Below are 22,228 nucleotides of genomic sequence, written 5' to 3' on the forward strand. Positions count from 1 at the left end.
CCTTGCAAATCTTTAAATTTTCAAATTGTGAATCTTTGGATTTTAGGCTAAAAATTTTGACTTTTATTTTTTAGACTTGCGGTTTAATCTCGATCACTCGTTTCGATCTCAACTTAGTCTAGATCATTTTATTTTTCTAACCTACGGTTCAATCTTGATCACTTATTTTGATCTTAACTCAGTTCAAATCATCTTTCTGACTTGAGATTTGATCCCAGTCACTTGCTTTCAATCTCGGCTCAGTCTAGATCATGTGTCTAACTGACAGTTCGATCCCGATCACTTGTTTTGATTTTGATTTAGTCCAGATCATTTTTTTGACGAATGACTCAACCTCGATTGTTTGATCAATCTCAGCTCGGTCCAGATTATTTTTCTAACTTATGGTTTAATCTTGGTCATTCGATCTTAACTTAGTCTAAATCATTTTTTTCTGATCGATGGTTCAAACCCGATCATTCATTTTGATCTCGACTTAGATCTAGATCATCTCTTTAATTTGTGGTTTAATCCCAATCACTCATTTTCGATCTTGGCTCAATCCAATCATCATTTTGACTTACGGCTTAGTTTTGGTCATTTTTGCCTATTGATTTTTGGGCCTGGACAAAGTGAATGTCTAGGTTTTTATATCTTTCCTGTCTATCAGGGATATGTAAAGAGAGACAGCTGTAGACACCCATCTATGTTTAGGGTCAACTATTATTATTATTATTATTATTATTATTATTATTATTATTTGCTTTCTTTTTTTATTAATCTGTGATTGAATAAGGAAATTGAATCTGGAATCAACCGAAACAAAGGGAAATCGATTTGCATAATCAAAAGACTTTTAATCTAAAATCAAATCAATTAGACAACATGCCTAAAATCATGTTTAAGCAGAATCTAATCCCAAGATTCAAGCTTGGATTGGTTCTATTTAAGCCTTAAAGTTAGGCTCGCTATAAATTCAACACAAGATCATAGAACAATTCACGAGGGAATTTTTGGAAAAAAGACAAATTGATTTTTGGAGGAAAGACTCTGGATTTTAAATTTTGGGTAAAAAGTTCTAGCGTTATATGTTTCTAGGATTTTAGATTTGAGTTTCTAGGATTCTGGGTTTGGATTTTTGGGTTTAAGGATTTAGAGGTTGAATTTCTAGGTTTGGATTAAAAGTTCTGGGATTTAAGTTTGAATTTTTGAAAAAATTTGAAAATTTTTGGGAAATTTCTAGAAAATTAGGTTTTTTATTTAAATGTTTGAATTTTCTATTAAATTTTTTAAAGGGCTTTGAATTTTCCAACAAGATTCTAGTGATATTTGTTAGAAACTGATGGATTAACCAGTTTTTGGTAACTTGTTCTTGGGTTTTTTAAAGAGAAAGCATAGAGAAATTTGGCTAAAGAAAGAAGATCGAGAGTTTTTAAAGAAAAGACTGAGGAGTTGGCTTTTATACCAGTGCTAAACGACACTATTTTAACTAACTTAAGATCCGTGCATCAACCCATTAACCCTCGTATGACCTATGTGTCCGACCCGATCCAATCACAAGTTTTTCTTTTTTCATTTTATTTTTATTTTTATTGTTTGATATTTATTTTTACCATTTTATTTTTTAAGTTTTTTTATTTTACTTTGTTGATTTTTTTTAAATTAAGTAATTTATTATTTATTAAATAATTTGTAAAATTCCATTTTAGTATTTTATCTTTGGAAAACAACCTAAAAATTTTTTAAAAATGAAAATTTCTCTTTTTAAATAATTTCATAAATCTTACCAAACTATTAGAGGATTTTTCATAAGTTTAAAATTTATAGATTCTACTAAATTATTGAAAAATTTCATAAATCAATTTTCAAAAGAAAATTAATTTTTTAATAAAGTTTTATATTTTATCCTACTAAACTATTTGAGGATTGCATCTTAAGTTAAATCTTATCAAACTATTGGAAGATTTTATGAATTTTCTCAAAAATAAAATTTTATAAATATTTTTACAATAAAATCTTACCAAACTATTAGGGATCTGCATCAAAATAAATCTTATCAAATTATTGGAGGACTTTACTAATTATTTTTTGAGTAAAATACATTAATAAATCCAATGATGAAGCATCTTCAGAGTGAGACATTAGTCTCCATGAATACTCCTAAAGTGAGAAAATTATCTTAAATTACTACCAAACTATTGAAGTAATCTTAAAATCAATTTTCTATAATAAATATTTTGATAAATTATAAACATGTTTAAGGCTTGAATAATTTGAAATCAAACTAGTATTATCTTTTGGATGGCCATTGTGAGGTGGTATAACTTTCTTTATACGTAACCATACTATTGAACCTAAAATCTGGTTGTGTGGATTAGAATCTACTATTTAAATATACCTAAGTCAATCTTAAGACTCTTCTTTAAATAGGGCAGATTCGATTAGGTGGCCAATCATACTTCAACAAAAAAATTGATGGTGACTCCCTTTAATCCATATCTAGTGGTAGGTCTACAGATTTATATGTTATGATAAGGTACATCAGAGCTGTTTGCAAATTTCCTTGCTAACCCTTAATGTCAAATATATTAGCTACTATATGTTTGTCTCAGTTTTACTATTTATTTGCTATGAAGTGCTTTTATATGCTTGTCCAAATATACTATCTTTTACTCTTTTTTGGTCTTGTAGTTGTTTGTATCTCATATTCTGAACCTTTCATTTGGAAGTCCTAAGATTGTATCAAGCAAATACAAAGGAGACTTTCTAGATGTTATTAAGGTTAATAGAATGTTAACAGATACGATCACTTTTGTAACTAAATTAAAAGTGCAAAATACAAAGGACATGCCTTTTATAGAGTAATTTTTCTACTCTTGAAGTTGATAGCTCTTAAAATTTTCGAGTTTTTACTTGACAATTTGTTATGATCTTTTTGTTTACTACAAAAGAAGTTAACTTCAACTCAAAAAGCAATATATTTTTTTAATGCAAAAAGTTGAATCTTCTCTTTGTATTTAACAAATCTACTTTAATTTTCATTTACCTTTGCCAACTCTTACATGCTAAATGACCTGTTTACATACAACTTGCATAGTTTGGTTTAAATTTTCTTATATGCTTAATAAGCCTTCCACATGATATAATTGAGGTATTTTACGTATCCATTTAAAATAATTGTTTATCATTCAAGAATGAGGGTATAAATCTATTGTCCATAAGAGTTAGTGTTGGGTGAATTAAATTTTGATCCCTGTGGTTTATTTTCCCGCTTAGGCACTGAACTATTGTGGTTCCTATTTGTTATTGTAAGAAGCTTATGGTATTAATTTTCTAATAAAAGGACAACCCCCTTTCCCCAAAGCAATAGTATTTATATCTTTTTAAGAAATTACTTTCCAAATTATACAAATAATCCTCCAATTGAAGCCTTATTTAACCATAGATTTTCATCACTAAAATGCAATTGTAGAAGTTTAGGTGCTGATGCATCTACTTTTTCTAATTGTTATGTTAGTTGGCAGATACTTACAAGGAGGTAAATTGATATCTTTACGTGTCATGCGTGGTTGTCAGAAAGTAAAGAGCTTAAAGAGAAGGTATGCCACTTCGTGAAACTTCGGTTAACCTTAAACGATACATTGTAGCTCAAGTAAATTTTATTTGGCATATTTAGCCTTAGTTTGGCATTATGGTGTGAATGCCAGACACACTAGATTTAGATGGATGTTGTTGTTATTATGTTCACATTCACACCCTGATGAATACACGTAATTTACTAAAATTATTAAGCTTTATTTTATAATCATTTATTGCAGTTTGGTTTATAAGTTTAATTATTGACCTAATTATTTTGAGGTATTTTTGGCACGACATTTTAGACATGCTCGAGTTCAAGTGAAATTTATAAGCTAGATCAAAAGAAGCGATAGAAGATAGGTGATGTCTGGCAGAAAGGAAAACAAAACAAAAAAGCCTAGGCCCACTTTAGATTAAAGGACAGTAGATGTATATATATATATATAGATACTGCTATTACATTTTGGTTAACATAACTTGTGTGTACAACCATGTGCGTGGGGATTGAAGTGGACCTCTATTTGAGACTTTACCTTTATATTAATGACTTCTAAAATCACTTAATGACCTGAGCATAGAGAAATTTGAGGATTTTTTATAAGATGTTGTAAAGCATATTGATATTAGCCATATATAAGTTTTAGCTGTATAAAAATAAAGTTTTCCTCTAAAAGCTTACAAGCTTTTTGCTCTCTTAATCTATGAAGTACTTGCTTTTGTCTTAAGAGTTTTTTTTTGCAACAATTGGTGTTTTAAACTAATATATCTTTCTTTTTTTCTTAAGTTATTAAAAATATTTCTATGGAATATTTTTGTACGTTGAATGCTGAATTGCAAATAGGCTTACTAATTTTTTTGTGATCCAATAATGATTACAAACAAATAAATCTTCAAAGAATAAGTTTAATATCTCATAATCATTGACTTCAATTAATGTTCTTTAAGAGCTCAACTGTCCAAAGGCCTGTTGATGTGTGTGCCCTTAGCATTCTAAGCCATAAAACGCACCTTCCCATGCAGAGCTCCACCTCCCAAATAGACCTTCAATCACTTTATATATTAGCAGTGCAGAGATGATCATACGATATCGTGCACAAAATGAAAAGAGTTTCTCTTCAATGACATTCGTTCAAATACATACCTCCAAGCTCCACCTGATATTGACAGTATCACTGGTTTTCTTTACAATGTCTGACAAAAATTACAACATGGTTACAACTTCAATCACTTCTCACAACCCCCCCCCCCCCCCCCCCCCAAAAAAAAAGGAAAAGAAAAGAAATAAATTTATAAGCAACAATTTAGGATGTACGTCAAGACAAACATTGTTCCTCCAGATTCACTATATTCCATTCCCGGTTAGTTCCATGGGGGTGATGTCGATGGTCTGTATACAAAATCCTGAGAGGATGCGCCATAGTTCAGATCAAGGTTGTGGAGCTGTTCCATTAGTTGGGAACGCCTCTCCTTGAAAAAATCAAGACGGGTTGTTAATTCTACCAGAGCAGAAGTTGCTGCTGATGGATGTCTTGGATAATCAATTACCTGCATTTGACAACAGCATCAGTATCAGTATCTACTAACTATTTCATCCAAGAATTACTCAGGTAAGAGTTCGCTGATCTGCCAGTTAGAAGGTTTCAAGTGATAGTCAAGTTTCGCATAATTAGATTCTGATGCACATCTTTCAGTGGCCAAGACTGAAAGAAAAAAAAAAAGAAGGAAATAATCTCGGTCACCTGCAGAATAGAAACAGGCAAACAGTCTTACCTCTACTGCTCTTGAAGCGGATGGGATAGAGGCAGAATCAACAACACAAAGCTCATCCACAGACATATTTGCTGATACCTCAGTACTTTTTGAGTCACTCGAGCTTGTCAAATCCATAAATTGCTTTCGAGTAGGCTGCCTGCTGCTGTTGCCAACTGCCAATCCCTGTCCTTTAACATTCCTCCAGTCTGGCCCTGACAAACTCTCCTGCAGATAGTTTTAAAAAGGCATATTTAGAGTGGATAAAAGGAGGAATGAAAATGAATATCTGAAAGAAGAGAACAAAAAAGAAGACATAATTTGCAGGATAAAGAAAAAAAGAATAAGTTCAAATGGGAGAGTATCAGCTTGAGAGGAATTGATGCAGAAAAATTAAAAGCATTAACTGATCGGTGCTCATCATCAATTTACTTTAGTCGTCATTACCAATGATTTATGGCATCAGGAAGGCAGAATAAACATCAGTCAATTTCATATGCAAAGGACGTTTCTCTGGAGCGAATGGCTCACTGATTTATAACAAGTACTCAATAGAGCATACTTGGATATTTGTGAAATTCCTCTGGATGGTTACTTTGCCTTTTTTGGCATGTTCCAAAACTTGAAAAACCATACAATCTAGAAATTCATTCCCTCCACTTAGGTATCCTCCAACAGTAAAAAATCTGTTGAAAAAACCACACAAAACGAAGGGAATTGACCCAATTAAGGAAACAAAAATGGACAATCTGCACATAACTTTCCTTAAGAGGATGTAATCACTTAGCACATGCTACAAGTTTGGTTAAGTGGGCAAATGGCACAAGAATACACAGGGCAGCGGAGCTAGTTTCTTTGTTTGTAGGCGTTTGGTTTATAGATGGCTCCTCAAAAAGGATTTTTAAAAAATTCAAATTGAATTAACAAATTTGTCAATGTAGGCAAAGAAAATTATAATAACATTAGGTTTACAAAGACACCACGAGAGAATTTATTTCATGCTACTTATGTGCATCAACCTAAGGCCATGTTTCAAAACAGCAGAACATAGTAAAACCACTAAAGCCCTTGACTAGCCATACTTCTAAGATATCACAATTTGGAGCCACTTAGTTTTCTAAAGCATCAGCAATATATGAGGTATTAATGGGTTACTACATATGTTCAAACTATTTAACTGGATTATAATATACTTATGAGTTGCTTTGATTTGTTTATTGTATATTCTCCTACATAAAGGGGTATCCTACCTAAGATGAGAATACAGGCATTCATGTACAACACCTGTGCAATTCGGCATTATTGGCTCATTCAGCATTACGACAGTAATTAAGGAGAAATATTAAGATAGACATAAATGTAAAGGGAAAAGGACAAGCAAAAGTTGATGACCATTTTCAAGAAAACAAATAAGGGAGAGGCCTAAGAGACATTTCACAAACACTATGTGCACATAACATAAAGCTTCTTCAAACAAAATAAATTTCAACATTCTCATAATCCACCAAAGTCACAATTATCACCACAATAACAAGCATAAATTCCTGAAAATATATTCCACAAAACTATCTTCAATCAACTAAATTAAGGCTCAAAATCAACACAAACTAATTACCAAGCATGAGTTGTACCCATGCGAACAAACAAGATTATAAATCTGATTTTTGGACTTTAAAATGCATCAAACATCATCATGGAGACTAGAATAAGAGTTCTTACACATAAAATTCAAAGATTTTCTCATCACAAGCACTCACTCAAAAAGCTCTCTTTTTGCTCTATTTTTTCTTTACTACTTTTTCTGCCTAGGCTTTCTGTTCTGTTTCCAGCCAGTACATAGCCATTATAAGCCTTGTTTTTGTTTTTACTTCTCTACTTACACTCTAAATAGGCCCTCTCTTAGATCATCATTCTGGTATCAACATGACACAGATGCAGGTAAAATATATGTGCCTGACGCAGTATTGGAAGTACAGACACGCCTCCTCTCTTTGGCTAGCTGCAGCAACTATGGGAGAATAAAAAGAAAGGGAGAGGGTGGAGGGTGGAAGGGAATTCAAGTCTTTTGCTGAGGCTGGTCAGACAAAAGAAGACGAGATATTGTAGCTAATGGGGCTTTTGTTAGGGCTTTTGTTTTTATTACAATTTGAGCTTAACAGAGGAATTAACACCTTGGCCCATCCAATAAGCCTTCTTCAAATTAGGGTTAAAAAGGCTAATGTCTTAGTTCAGTCTAAAAGCAGAGTAATTATGTTTTGGGCTTGCCCGATTCTTGATTTTATGGGTTTGAGATTATTAAAACAAACGATCTAATTAATCTTTTATGGAACAAAATTATTAATAAGTAAAAAAAATGAATTTGATTGATGAAAAATGGTTTAAGAGAACATTAATTTTCGTTTTTTCATCAAGGGAAAATGAAAAGAAATTTTATCATAAGGTATCCAAACGTCCATATCATACTTTTGGATCCTTCTTAGCAGGGTCTGCGCGTCCAAGATTTTGAGCAAAAAGCAAGTCAAACATTTAGATATGTACTCGTATAAGACACCCATACCTGAGTCCATGTAACTTAGAATTGGCCTAAGGCCCACCAACTCAAGTCCAACATATATATAAACCAAATGGACCAACTCATAAAGTACAAACCAAAGGAAATACCCAATAAAATTATAGTTCAGAAGAAATAAGGGAAAAGAAACCAAAAGACCAAGAAGTTGAAAAGAAAACGAAAAAACAACCTAGACATGGAAGGGCAATGGGGACAATGAGGATGTAAAGAAAGGCAGAAGTTGCTGAAAAGGAATTTTTTCTTCATGAAGAGGATAATTCAGTTGGTACATTACAAAAGGGAACACCAATGTAAGGCAGGAAGTATAAGCTAGTTAGACAAAAAATAGAAAGTGGTATGCTTTCTCAGTCTGCAACTCAGTGAATAGAACTGAATCTGAGAACGACGGCTATAAATTGTATGAATGAAAGAGTACTACACTTGCTTGGATTGGATGATTGGTTTGGGCACTGTGCCTCTGGATGGGAAGGTGCAATATTTGAGCAATAGAAGAAGACAAACAAACACAAGAGGCTAGTTTCTTAGGATAACCAGGAATAAATTCGATGCAACTATCATAGTGATGTCTTCACTGTTGCAGAATTTTAGCATGGAGCAAACTTGATCAGCCTTTTGTGAATACAGGTTTAAAAACAGGAACTCCCCTCTTGCAATGCTTTTTAGATGCATGGAACAAATAATAGCAATCCAAGTGTAAGGGCTTCCATTTTGTAAATTTTTGTGGTGAAGACCCAAATGATGATACCTGTGATACCAGTAGCAATGGCGGATTTGAGAAGAGAGCAGTTAAGCTGGAAGCAGGAGAGTGAGTTTAGTGAGGAGTCAATGTATAAACATGGCAGACCACCCAAGATGCAGAATAATTAGCAATTTGAGAAGAAAGAAGTTCACTTGGTTTGCAAATCTTTCACCCAAGTGAAGATTGATGTCTTTAGAGGATTGAAGGTGATGTTGGTAATGACAAATAGAAAATGGGTTTAAGGGGATTGCAGAACCAATTTTGTTTGGTATTTACTTTGGATTTAACTTTTCTAGTTGGCCTATTTTGTTTTTATATATGTTGAACTTGAATTGGTGGGCTTTAAGCCAATTTAGGTTGTAAAAATATAGGTAAAAAGTAAACAAAAACAAAACTAAATGGTTGCATAGTAGCTAGAAACAGAATAGAAAGCAGAGGCAAAAAACATAGCGAGGAAATGCTAGAGCAAAAAGAAAGCATTTTTTCGTAAGTGCTTGGTGAGAAAAGTTTCAAACTTTATGTGTAAGAACTCTTATTCTGGTCTCAATAATAATGTTTGATGCATTTAAAGTCCAAAATAATACTTAGTTCTTGTTTATTTGCTTGAGAATAAGTTTGTATTGATTTTGAGCCTCGAACTTAGTTGGTATAGTTCTTGTGGAATACATATGGCCGAAATTTATGCTTGTTATGAAAAGGCTGAAAGTTAACTGAAGGAGCTTTATGTTAAGTGCATCAAGTGTCTGTAAAAATACCTATTAGGCCTCTCTCCTCAAAACAAAATTAAAGGCACAGCAAAAGACCAGGGACTTTTTAACAAGTACAGAGCCTGCCTACCAAGAGGTGTGATCATTAGTCAACTGCTTGACCGACCCAGGTGCCCAACACATGGTGCATTTCAGCATCCTTTTACATACAGTACCCTTCTTCTGTTCATTTCCAGAGATGGGCTGAATTTTTTTTCTCTCTAGCCTTTCTTTCCCCTGTAGATTCCTTCTCACAGCTTGGGATTCTCTATCTAGATTTCTTCCCGCCACTCTTACGTCAGAGCACATCACATCTGAACAACAGCCACTACGCACAATGGCAGCCTCCTCTCTTTCCTCCTTTCTTTTTCTTTCCTATTTCTTCCCCTCAGCCAACCCCTCTCTTTCTTCAAACTTTTCACCAAATCTTGATCAGGCAAAAACACACCCCAAAGTTTAGAGCAGCTTCACCTCATTCTGATGTTGGGTTTTTTTTTTTTTTGTTTGAAATATTAGGTCAATTACATTGACTGATTAGGATTTCAGGTCATATGATTTCAGCTCCTTTGGCGGTTATTTTGGGCAGATGGATTTGTGTTTTTTGGTTGGAAATTAGCTGAGAGATTGTGTTAGATACTTTTCTAGTATTTTAATATTTTCCAAAATCACCCCCTTTTTATTTTTCTACATTTTTTGTAGCTCTTTTTTAGTTTTTCCTCGTATCTTGTTCCATAAAACATTCTCATTTCAGGCCTAAAATCTTAAAGCCCCAACCAACAAACCTCTTTCCTTGTCCTTTTTGGATTAAAAGCCCAAAAAGAAAAGAAACCCAACTAGTAGTGGGCCATCTAAATAATTCAAGGGAAGTGGACCATCAGGGTTTGACCAGGTTATAAACCAGTTTGGGCTTAGGGCTTTTCGAGCCTGGACAGCCTTCAATGTCCCAATTAAACTGGGTCAAATGACAGGACTAGGCTGGTTCTAAAAACACTAGGAAAAACAAAATAATAAAATGATGAAAGCCAGCAAGATCAAATTCTTAGAAATTTTCCTTAATGAAATTTTAAAGTTCGATTTAATAAACCAAGATACATAGATTGTTTAAACAAATATGTTGAAGACATACCTCTGTTCTTTGTTTCCTCTCATGATTACAAAAAGCAAGGGTTGTGTCAAAATCTTGCTGAAGAAACCTCCTACAGACAAAAAATACATATATATATATATATATATATAATTTAAGCACAGGGAAGAAAAAGTTGACTAAAATTAATGAGTTTGGCTAATAGCCGTGTCGTCTGTTTGTAGAATAGTAGACTCTTAGTTCCAGTAATCAGGTTTAAATCCTGACAGCCTCAAGCATAAAAAAAATTAACAAGTATGGACTCTTTAGCGGACAAATTTCATAGACATCTATTCTTTACCATTTTTGGGTAGTCAAAGAGTGCCTAGTAAAAAGTGCATAAAAATGATAAAATAATGTGCAAATTATCAATCATTAGAATTCCTTCAAAATCACCATATTTCATGTAAACCACTGCGAAACAATAAAAACTCTTCATAACAATGTAGCAAAAGTTCTTTCCTCTATGGGATGCAATTGTTGCTGTTGTTGTTGTTTTTTTTTTTTTTTGTTTTTTTAAATTAGGTATCAACCACATTCCCTTCCAAACATCAAACCCGATCCTAATTAGCTGAGGCTTTTGGCTTTAATGATTCAGAAGCTACTAAAAAGATGTCTCCCCTCCCACACTCCACTCAACAAAATCCGCCTATAAGAAAGCCTGTTTTTCAAGACAAAATGTAAGAACTTCATCTTCTTAAGGGCTTGAATTTACCTTAATAACCAAAGAACTTCAAAAGACCTTAGTATTTAAAAGATATTTGTCAAGGTCCCTTGCGGGAGCCCAAGTCTTGAGTTACTATATCATGCAGAAGAGTAACTGTTGCATTCTAGCATGACAACAGAAAAGTACAATATCAATGCATATTATATTTAGGCTAAAATGATACTGATGGATTTCAGAATCCTCAAGAGGGAGAGGGAGCTTGAAAGATAACTCCTAATGCAAGGGACCAAGAGGATGGGAAAAAGTCACATGATGGTTTCATGCAATGTGCAAAGATAAAAATGCATCTGACAAAAGGCAATTCGAAAGCTTAATGCAGTACTGAAACGAATTCTTGTAATTGTGTGGGAAAACACTTATTTACAATTGGTTGTAATCTTGTAATCTATATATTTATATTTGTATCTTTAGAATTAAGTATTTGTATCCCTAGAATTAAGGACAGAAAATTAGGATAGACAATCCCTCAATTATAGGATCAGTTTTAGGAAGATTTAGTTTCCTAGTTTATCCACTAGTTAGTTGCATATAAACTTAAGATGCTTATATAATTCTCGAGCAATTTTTCAATACAGATTCAGTTTTACTCTTAGTTTTACATAGTTTTATTTTTTAGATTTTCTGCATGGTATTAGAGCCTAAAGCTCTTCTTCGGAAGCAAAATTTTCAGTCTTTATTGCTGACTTTTATTTTAAGCCTTCATAGCCAAACCCTATTAAGGCCTTCATAGCCATTTTATTTTTCCCTTCTTTAGCCTTCATTGCTAAGAGTCATTTCTGGTTATATCTTAAAACTTGTTTCAATTCAAAGAAAAATAAAAATCTCAAAGATAACAGAATCTGTTGTTACTACCACCCGATTTTAGGAAGTTTTAACTGGTAAAATCACTGGGGCACTACACAAGTCTCGGGAGTGAAGGAAATCGGATAGAGAAGAGATTGAGAAACTAAGAAGCCTATTGAAAACCCTTAAAAAGCCTACTGAGGTATGTTACTTGGGTAAGGTCTCAAGTTCAAGTAAAGTCTCTGATTCTCATGGATTAAATGTCTTCATTAAGCCTATCATGAGTTCTTGGGTCATTGACTCAAGAGCCACAGTCTACATGACATATTCCTCATAGAAGTTTAGTACACATACCATGTGTTTTAGTAATAAGAAAATTGTTGTTGCAAATGGTTCACTTACTACAGTAGTAAGATTAAGAGATATTCAAATTAATCCCTCGTTTGTTCTTCCTCGATTGTCTATGTGGGAAAACACTTATTTATAGCTGGTTGTAATTTTGTAATCTGTATATTTATATTTGTATCTCTAGAATTAAGTATTTGTATCCCTAAAATTAGGATAAACAATCCCTCAATTATAGGATTAATTTTTTAGGAAGATTTAGTTTCCTAGTTTAACCCCTAGTTAGTTGTATATAAACCTAAGATTCTTGTATAATTCTCAATAAGCAGCTTTTCAACATACATTCAGTTTTCACACTAATTTATTTCTTAGTTTTTCCACATGGTATCAGAGCCTTAGGCTCTTCTAGGGAAGCAAAATTTTCAGCCTTCATTGCTGACTTTTTTAAGCCTTCATTGCCGAATCCTATTTAGGCCTTCATTGCCGAACCCTTTCAAAGAAAGATATCACTACCACTCAATTTGAGGAAATGTTAACTGAAAAAATCACTGGAGTACTACAGATGTCTCAGAAATAAGGAAAGTTCGACAAGGAAGAGATTGAAAAGCTAAGAAACTTATTGAAAATCCTTGAAAAGCCTACTGTGGTATGTTCTTTGGGTAAGGTTTCTAGTTCAGGTAAAGCTTTCGGTTCTCATTAATTAAATGTCTCGGTTAAGCTTATTACGAGTTCTTAGGTCATTGACTCAGGAGCCACAGACCACATGACACATTCCTTACAAAAGTTTAGTACATATAACCTATGTCCTAGTAATAAGAAAATTGTTGTTGCAGATGGTTCACTTACCACAGTGACAGGATTAGGAGATGTTCAAGTTAATCCCTCGTTTGTTCTCAAAAATATTCTTCATGTTCCTAGATTATCTACTAATCTAATATCTATACAAAAACTTACCAGAGATATGAATTGCAAAGTAACTTTTTATCCCTCTTATGTGAATTTCAGGACCAGAGTTCGGAGAAGATGATTGGACTTGCTAAGAAAAATGATGGATTATACTATCTTGAGACATCAAATAACACAAGTAGTATCAAGAATAGTTTACCTTTGTCATTTCTTTCTGAAAAATCTTCCAATAAAGACAAAATCTGGCTTTATCATTTTCGTCTTGGACATCTTTCTTTTAGAACCTTGAGAAAAATGTTTCCTTCTTTGTTCAAAGGATTAAATGTTGAAAATTTTCATTGTGATGTTTGCGAACTTGCAAAGCATAGACGTGTGTCTTTTCTAATCAGTAACAAAAGAAGTTCTACTTCCTTTTACTTGATTCATAATGACATTTAGGGTCCCTCTACAATTCTTAATATTTCTGGTGCGAGATGATTTGTTTCATTCATAGATGATTGTACCAGGATCTCTTGGGTTTTTTTTACTTAAATCCAAATCAGATGTGAATAGTGTGTTTTTAAGCTTCCAAAACATGATCCAAAATCAATTTGGAGTAAGAATCAAGAGATTTAGGTCTGATAATGCAAGAGACTACTTCAACCAGAGTCTATCTACCTATTTCCAAAAAGAGAGGATTATCCATGAGTCATCTTATGTTAATACTCCACTGCAGAATGGAGTGATAGAGAGGAAAAACAGCCATTTACTAGCCACAACCCGAGCCTTTCTTTTTCAAGCAAATGTACCTAAATTTTACTGGGGGAAAGTTGTTCTCACTGCCACACATATTATAAATAGGTTACCTTCAAGGGTTTTGGGATTTAAAACTCCTATGAAACTACTCTCACAATTTTATCCCAACCTCAATACCACAAACAATCTCACACCTAGGATATTTGGTTGTACATCATTTGTTTATGTTCACAGTCATAACAGGAGAAAGTTGGATCCAAGAGCAATTAAGTGTATTTTTATGGGGTATTCTTCAACTCAAAAAGGATATAAGTGCTATCATCCTCCTACTAAAAAATTTTATATGTCTGCAGGTGTCACTTTTGAAGAAAATAAACCATTTTTTACTCAACCTTATCTTCAGGGGGAGACTTCATTCATGGAAGATAAGGATAAAGACTTCTTTTTGCTTGATTTGCCCCATTCTTCAACATTTACACCCATCAATTCTTCTGAGTCGAAACCTATTTCTGCTGAGCCCAAGTCAAACACTGAATTTGAGTCTGAACCCATTCCAAATGCGGAAGATGTGACAAAGGATAATATTGTTCTTGGTTCTATGAAGGAATTATAGGTATACTCAAAAAGGAAAGTTTCAGATCCTGAACCAGTGTCAGTCCAAGAACCTGATCCTAACTCTGAAAATGAAGTAACTACAGTTTTTGACTTTGTTTCTCAAAATGAGCATGAATCTCTTAAAACTATAACTAGTGATTATGATCTGCCAATTGCCATTAGGAAAGAAACCAGAGAATGTACCAAGCATCCACTATACCCAATCTCTAATTTTGTGTCATTTGAAAAATTCTCACAATCCCACAAAAATTTTCTTGTGAGCCTAAACACTATTTCTGTTCCAACTGCATTAACTACATTATCCGAGGCATTATCCAGTGAGAAATGGAGGCAGGCCATGAAAATAAAATGAAGGCCTTAGAAAAAAATCAGACATGAAAACTGGTAGAGTTGCCTAAAAGAAAAAATCCAGTGGGGTGTAAATGGGCTTTCACTGTAAAATACAAGGCAGATGGTACTATTGAAAGGTATAAAGTCAGGTTAGTGGCTGAAGGCTACATTCAAACCTATGAAGTGGATTACCAGGAAACCTTTGCTCCAGTTGCCAAGATGAATAGAGTTAGGATTTTGTTATCATTGGCCGTAAATTACAATTGGCAGCTTCAACAATTTGATGTAAAGAATGCTTTTCTACATGGTGATTTGAAAGAAGAAATATATATGAAGGTTCCCCCGAGATTTGGAGGTCATCTAGAAGCAAACAAAGTATGCAGGCTGAAAAAAGCTTTATATGGCCTTAAACAGTCTCCTAGAGCTTGGTTCGGGAGATTTGCCAAAGTGATGCTAGCAATGGGATATAAACAGAGTCAATGAGATCACACATTGTTTATCAAGCACTCTGATTCAGGGAGAGTCACAGTTCTATTAGTGTATGTTGATATAATTGTAACTGGAGATGATGAAAAAGAGAGAGAATCTCTAAAACAGTGTTTGGCTAGAGAATTTGAGATAAAAGAGCTAGAGAGTGTGAAGTACTTCCTAGGAATTGAAGTAGCTCACTCACGGCATGGTATTTTCATCTTACGACAGAAATATGTGATGGATCTTCTGAAGGAAACTGGAAAGCTTGCATGTAAACCTGTAAATACCCCTATAGATCTTAATCATAAAATTTGAGAAGCTAATGAAGATGCTGCTGTAAATAGAGAGATGTACCAAAGATTAGTTGGAAACTCATTTATCTCTCACATACTAGACCTGATATAGCATATGCTGTGAGTGTGGTAAGTCAATTTATGCATAGTCCTAAAAAAGTGTACCTACAGACTCTCTACCGTATTTTGCACTATTTGAAGGCCAATCTTGGGAGAGGTATCTTATTCAAAAGAAATTCGGGGTTAGTTCTAGAAGCATATACAGATGCTAATTATGCAGGTTCAGTAACTGTTAGAAGATCCACCTCAGGCTACTGCACTTTCTTAGGTGATAATCTTATGACTTGGAGGAGTAAAAAATAGAATGTGGTGGCAAGATCAAGTGCTGAAGCAGAGTTCAGAGCAATGGCTCAAGGAATTTGTGAACTACTATGGTTAAAGATTATCCTAGAAGACTTGAAGATCAAGTGAGATAGACCAATGAGACTCTACTGTGATAACAAGTCTGCAATAAGCATTGCACACAATCCTGTGCAACATGATAGAACAAAATACATTAAAGTAGACCGGCATTTCATAAAGAAAAAACTAGACAGTAGATTGATTTGTACACCTTGTGTATCAACCAAGGGTCAACTTGTAGATGTGTTGACTAAAAGTCTCAGTAGTGCAACATTTCAAGAAATTATTTCCAAACTGGGAATGAAAAACACCTATTCACCAGCTTGAGAGGGAGTGTGGGAAAACACTTATTTACAGCTGGTTGTAATCTTGTAATCTGTATATTTATATTTGTATCTCTAGAATTAAGTATTTGTATCCCTGAAATTAGGATAGACAATCCCTCATTTATAGGATTAGTTTTTAAGGAAGATTTAGTTTCCTAGTTTAACCCCTAGTTAGTTGTATATAAACCTAAGATTCTTGTATAATTCTCAATAAGTAGTTTTTCAACATACATTCAGTTTTCACACTGATTTATTTCTTAGTTTTTCCACAATCTACTAATCTAATATCTATACAAAAACTTACTAGAGACATAAATTACAAAGTAACTTTTTATACCTCCTATCGTGAATTTCAGGATCAAAGGGAAAAGGATGGACTATATTTTCTTGAGATATCAAACAATACAAGTAATATCAAGAATAATTTACCTTTGCCATTTTTTTTTGAAAAATCTACCAATAAAGACAAATTTTAGCTTTATCATTTTCATCTTGGACAAGCTTCTTTTGGAACTTTGAAAAACATGTTTCCTTCTTTGTTCAAAGGATAAAATGTTGAAAATTTCATTGTAATGTTTGTGAACTTGCAAAGCATAGACGTGTCTTTTTCAATTAGTAACAAAAGAAGTTCTACTCCTTTTTACTTGATTCATTGTGACATAACTGGTCCCTCTATAATTCTTAATATTTTTGGTGTAAGGTGGTTTATTTCTTTCATAGATGATTGTACTAGGTTCTCTAGGATATTTTTACTTAAATCCAAATCTAATATGAATAGTGCATTTTTAAGCTTTCAAAATATGATCCAAAATCAATTTGGAGTGAAAATCAAGAGATTTAGGTATGATAATGCAAGAGACTATTCCAACCAGAGTCTATCTACCTATTTCCAGAAAAAAAAAAGTTATCCATGAGTCATCTTATGTTAATACTCCATAACAGAATGGAGTGGGAGAGGAAAAACAACCATTTACTAGCCATAACCCAAGCCTTACTTTTTCAAGCAAACGTACCCAAATCCTACTGGAGGGAAGCAGTTCTCACTGCCACACACATTATAAATAGGTTACTTTCAAGGGTTTTGGGATTTAAAACTCCTATGGATCTACTATAACAATTCTATCCCAACTTTAATATCACAAACAACCTCACACCTAGGATATTTGGTTGTACATCATTTGTTCATGTTCACAGTCATAATAGGGGTAAGTTGGATCCTAGAGCAGTTAAATGCATTTTTGTGGGGTATTCATCAACTTAGAAAGGGTATAAGTGCTGTTATTCTCCTACAAAAAAATTCTGTTTGCAGATGCCACTTTTGAATAAAGTAAACCATTTTTTACTCAATCTTATCTTCAGGGGGAGACTTCATTTGTGGAAGATAAGGATAAAGACTTCTTTTTGCTTGACTTGTCCCCCTCCTCAACATTTTCACCTATTAATTCTTTTGAGTCTAAACCTGTTTTTTCTAAGTCAAAGTCAAACACTAAATTTGAGTCTAAATCTATTCCAAACACAATAATTGTGACAAATGATAAAATTATTCTTGATTCTATGAAGGAATTACAAGTGTACTCAAGAAGGAAAGTTCCAACTCCTCAGCCGGTGCAAGTCCAATAACCTGATCTTAACTCTGGAATTAAGGTAACTACAATCTCTAACTTTATTTCTCAAAATGAGAATAAATCTCGTAAAACTATAACTAGTGATTATGATCTGCCTATTGCCATTAAGAAAGGAACCAGAGAATGTACTAAGCATCCACTATACCCAATCTCTAATTTTGTGTCATTTGAAAAATTCTAACCATCAACCTAAACACTATTTCTATTCCAACTATATTATCCGAGACATTATCCAGTAAGAAATGAAAGCAAGCCATGAAAATAGAAATGAAGGCCTTAGAGAAAAATAAGACATGGGAACTGGTAGAGTTGCCTAAAGGAAAATTCCAGTTTGGTGTAAATGGATTTTCATCGCAAAATACAAGGCCAATGGTACTGTTGTAAGGTATAAGGCCAGGTTGGTGGCTTAAAGCCACACTCAAACATATGGAATAGATTATCAGGAAACTTTTGTTCCAGTTGCCAAGATGAATATAGTTAGAATTTTGTTATCCTTGGCCGCAAATTACAATTGGCAGCTTCAACAATTTGATGTAAAGAATGTTTTTCTATAAGGTGATTTGGAAGAAGAAATATATATAAAGGTTCCACAAGGATTTGGAGGTCATCTAGAAGCAAACAAAGCATGCAAGCTGAAAAAGGTTTTCTATGGCCTTAAACAATCTCCTAGAGCTTAGTTCGAGAGATTTGCCAAAGTAATGCTAACAATGGGATATAAATAGAGTTAAGGAGATCACACACTGTTTATCAAGCACTTGAATTCAGGGAGAGTTACAGTTCTATTAGTGTATGTTGATGATCTAATTGTAACCAGAGATGATGAAAAAGAGATAATATCTAAAACAATATTTGGCACCTACAAGCTGTCTACCGTGTATTACACTATTTGAAAGCCAATCCTGGGAGAGGTATCTTCTTCAAAAGAAATTTGGGGCTGATTCTAATGGCATATATAGATGTGTATTATGTAAGTTCAGTAACTGATAAAAGATCCACCTCAGGCTAGTGCACTTTCCTAGGTGATAATCTTATAACTTGGAGAAGTAAAAAACAGAATGTGGTGGCAAGATCAAGTGATAAAGCTGAGTTCAAAGCAATGGCTTAAGGAATTTATGAACTACTATGGTTAAAAGATTATCCTAGAAGACTTGAAGATCAAGTTGGATGACCAATAAGACTCTACTGTGATAACAAGTTTGCAATAAGCATTGCACACAATCTTGTGCAACATAACAAAACAAAACACATTGAAGTAGACCGGCACTTCATAAAGGAGAAAGTAGATAGTGGGTTGATTTTTACACCATACGAATCAACCAAGGGTCAACTCGTAGATGTGTTGACTAAAGGTCTCAATAGTGCAACATTTCAGGAAATTATTTCCAAGCTGGAAATGAAAAACACCTATTCACCAACTTGAGGGGGAGTGTGGGAAAACACTTATTTATAGCTGGTTGTAATATTGTAATTTGTATATTTATATTTGTATCTTTAGAATTAAGTATTCGTATCCCTAGAATTAAAGATAGAAAATTAAGATAGACAATCTCTCAATTATAGGATTAATTTAGGAAGATTTAGTTTCCCAGTTTACCCACTTGTTAGTTGTATATAAACCTAAGGTGCTTGTATAATTCTAAAGGGCAGTTTTTCAATAGGAATTCAGTTTTGCTCTTAGTTTTCCACACAGTTTTATTTTTTAGTTTTTCCAGAAATTGGTTCCTTGAGAACAATCATTTTGACCTCATTTAATCAGACATGCAACTGCCTACTAAGTTTAGACATAGAAAGCTTAGGAATCAAATGAACAAAAGGAATTCCATAAACTCACAGTTGAGAATTATGATTTTGGACATGTTGATAACGGTCACATGCATCAGAGAGAGAACCGTAATGATGCTGCCGTTGCTGATTCAGCTGATGATGTAGTTCTGCAACTTTCTGCTTCAATCTAGCCACATCAGCTTCGGCAAGAGCAATCTCCTCAAGCTCAGTCCTTGTCTTTACATCAATTTAAGTTATAAGAATGAGGGATGCTAGATCTATAAAGAAAAGTGATTCTCTTGACATCTGTACAAACCTTGGAATCCATTCCACGTGAACTAGAAATTTGTCCAGATGACATGCTCAATCCAACTTCAAGTGCCGCTCGAAGATCCCTTTCAGCTTGTAGCTGTTCTTGCAATCTAGAGACCTATAGAGTTATTTACAGGTAAGTACGAAGACAACTTCAGGAATATAATTCTTCAACAAAAGGTTAGATAATTGTATAACAAAAATAGTTTTCTTAACAAGAAAGAAGATACATATATGTTCTCTGTTAGAGATTCTGCACAACAACTTTAGTTCATATGGTATCACGATTATTACTTAGTTGTTCTATAGTCCGCAAAAGTAGCAAAAAAGAAAAAAAAAAAATCAACTCTCCAAGTGTTACTTGTTTATAACTTTATATTGACAAAAGCAAGCCACAAAATCTTCAAGTTAGCATGGCTCCCTGGAGATTGAACTTCATCCAATCATCTATGCGGGCATCATCAGTTCAAAATCGTTCACTTATCAAAGGTGTTTATATTGGATGTACTTAAGAAACAGCAGAAGAAAGATATTTACAACTGCATGATCCTATTGGGGTATTAGTGTCCAGAAATTTGTAAAACCCTTTCTCTTTCAAAAAGGTCTAAGAAAGTTCAGAAATCTAACATCTTCAATATCAAATTGAAGAGTAAGGCCCAATAGAACAATGAGAAGCAGGCAACACAAGCACGACACAGTGTGGTTCTTGATGATTGGATTGAATTTAGAATCCAAGGATGAATCCTAATTATTTCAATAAAATATAGTTTAGAAACTAACTCCTCATTACAGTAAAAAACAAGAAATATATAGAAACAGGCCTAAGTAAAGCATGTACTACTAATACAAAATTATTGCAAAGTAAAAGTTCCTAAGCTCAATTCATTGCTAAACATGTAGATAAAAAATCAGCAAACAGATTTAGAGATAAAAATCTCTGAGGAAAAATAAGTGTTCAATTGGTAAGAAAGAAATACATCATGTTCAAGTGCCAAGCGACGTTCATGCAATGCTTGTTTTCTTCTTTCCAAGCTAGCTTGTAAAATTGCATTGCCCCTAGCCTACAACAGGTAGTGAGCAAACTGTCCGTGGATACAAAATATTTCTTCAGTACAGCAAAGAATGATTCAAAAAAGTAGTGCTACCTCTTTAGCAATACAATGTTGCAGGTCATTCTTTGTGAACTCAAGCCTTTGTATGGCAAGCCTTGAAAACAATTCAACAAATTAATTTTATCATTATAATATGGCATACATCAGATCTAAGCAATATTTAGACAGTTTTAATATAAGAACTAAACTGCACACTGTTTCAATATATGGGCATCTCACAATACTATCAAGTCAAAATCAGAAGTAGATAGACTTTTAAATGGATACTGAAAGTCAATCTTGTGCTAAGCAGGAGCTGCAAAAGCACAAAGCCTGAGTAATAGTTTTTAAATGAAGACACACGAGTTAAAAGGAATACAAATAGTAAAGCTGAAAGCTATGAGATGTAATGAGTATCTTACTCTTCTTCGCCAGAAGAATCAACAGATTCCATTGACGGTGTCTTTCTGGCCTGTATAAAAAAGTAAATGAAGATTCAAATGAGGATGGGTTTACTCTGTCAATAAAAACTGTAAACATGAGAGTAAAACACCTCATTGTGTTTCCATGTGTGAAACCACAGCACATGTATGTCCAACAAAATAAGGAATAACGTTTAAGTTGCATAGATGCATTAATAGGAGTGCAGTAATAGTTTGTAGAGATATACTTGTTCCCTTACAAAGTATAATTACAAAGGGAGAAAAAGATTGCATGTTATCAAGCACTCAGATATGTAAATTATGCAATTCTTAGAAAACACAGGATTTTCTTTAAGAAGGACATTCTTAGCTAGTTGATGCAGCTATCATATTTTCCATTTTTTGTTCTATTGCGTGAAAAAGAGCAACGCTCCAAATAAGTTCAGGGCCAAAAGATTTTGTCAAGAGTTACTACACAAGGAAGAAAGTAGATAAGAGAATTTATCCATGCAAAGAAACTGGTGTACTGAGGAAGACAGATCCTTACGAGTTGAAGCTATATCACTCACAAAAATCAAATTGAAAATAATAAAT

At 33.7% G+C, this 22,228-nt stretch overlaps 1 protein-coding gene across 4 annotated transcripts in view; it reads right to left on the reverse strand.

Moving 5' to 3' along the window:
* Positions 1 to 4,367: 4,367 nt before the first annotated feature.
* Positions 4,368 to 22,228, reverse strand: part of LOC111284292 (rho GTPase-activating protein 7-like) — a 30,310-nt gene continuing 12,449 nt past the window's right edge. The window contains exons 15-22 of one of the 4 annotated variants that reach the window (XM_089762051.1): positions 21,635 to 21,684; positions 21,267 to 21,327; positions 21,099 to 21,182; positions 20,126 to 20,239; positions 19,877 to 20,046; positions 10,491 to 10,560; positions 5,329 to 5,535; positions 4,368 to 5,103 (exon numbers count right to left, since the gene is read on the reverse strand). In XM_089762051.1, coding sequence (XP_089618177.1) covers positions 4,918 to 5,103; positions 5,329 to 5,535; positions 10,491 to 10,560; positions 19,877 to 20,046; positions 20,126 to 20,239; positions 21,099 to 21,182; positions 21,267 to 21,327; positions 21,635 to 21,684 — 942 coding nt within the window. In that variant the 3' untranslated portion in view covers positions 4,368 to 4,917. The remainder of the gene's footprint in view (positions 5,104 to 5,328; positions 5,536 to 10,490; positions 10,561 to 19,876; positions 20,047 to 20,125; positions 20,240 to 21,098; positions 21,183 to 21,266; positions 21,328 to 21,634; positions 21,685 to 22,228) is intronic. The other 3 variants (XM_089762052.1, XM_089762053.1, XR_016342785.1) reach the window with 3 other exon arrangements.

This window comes from Durio zibethinus, chromosome 6, assembly GCF_047325235.1.
Source record: "Durio zibethinus cultivar Kanyao isolate XHJ-2024 chromosome 6, ASM4732523v1, whole genome shotgun sequence".
Lineage (NCBI taxonomy): Eukaryota > Viridiplantae > Streptophyta > Magnoliopsida > Malvales > Malvaceae > Durio > Durio zibethinus.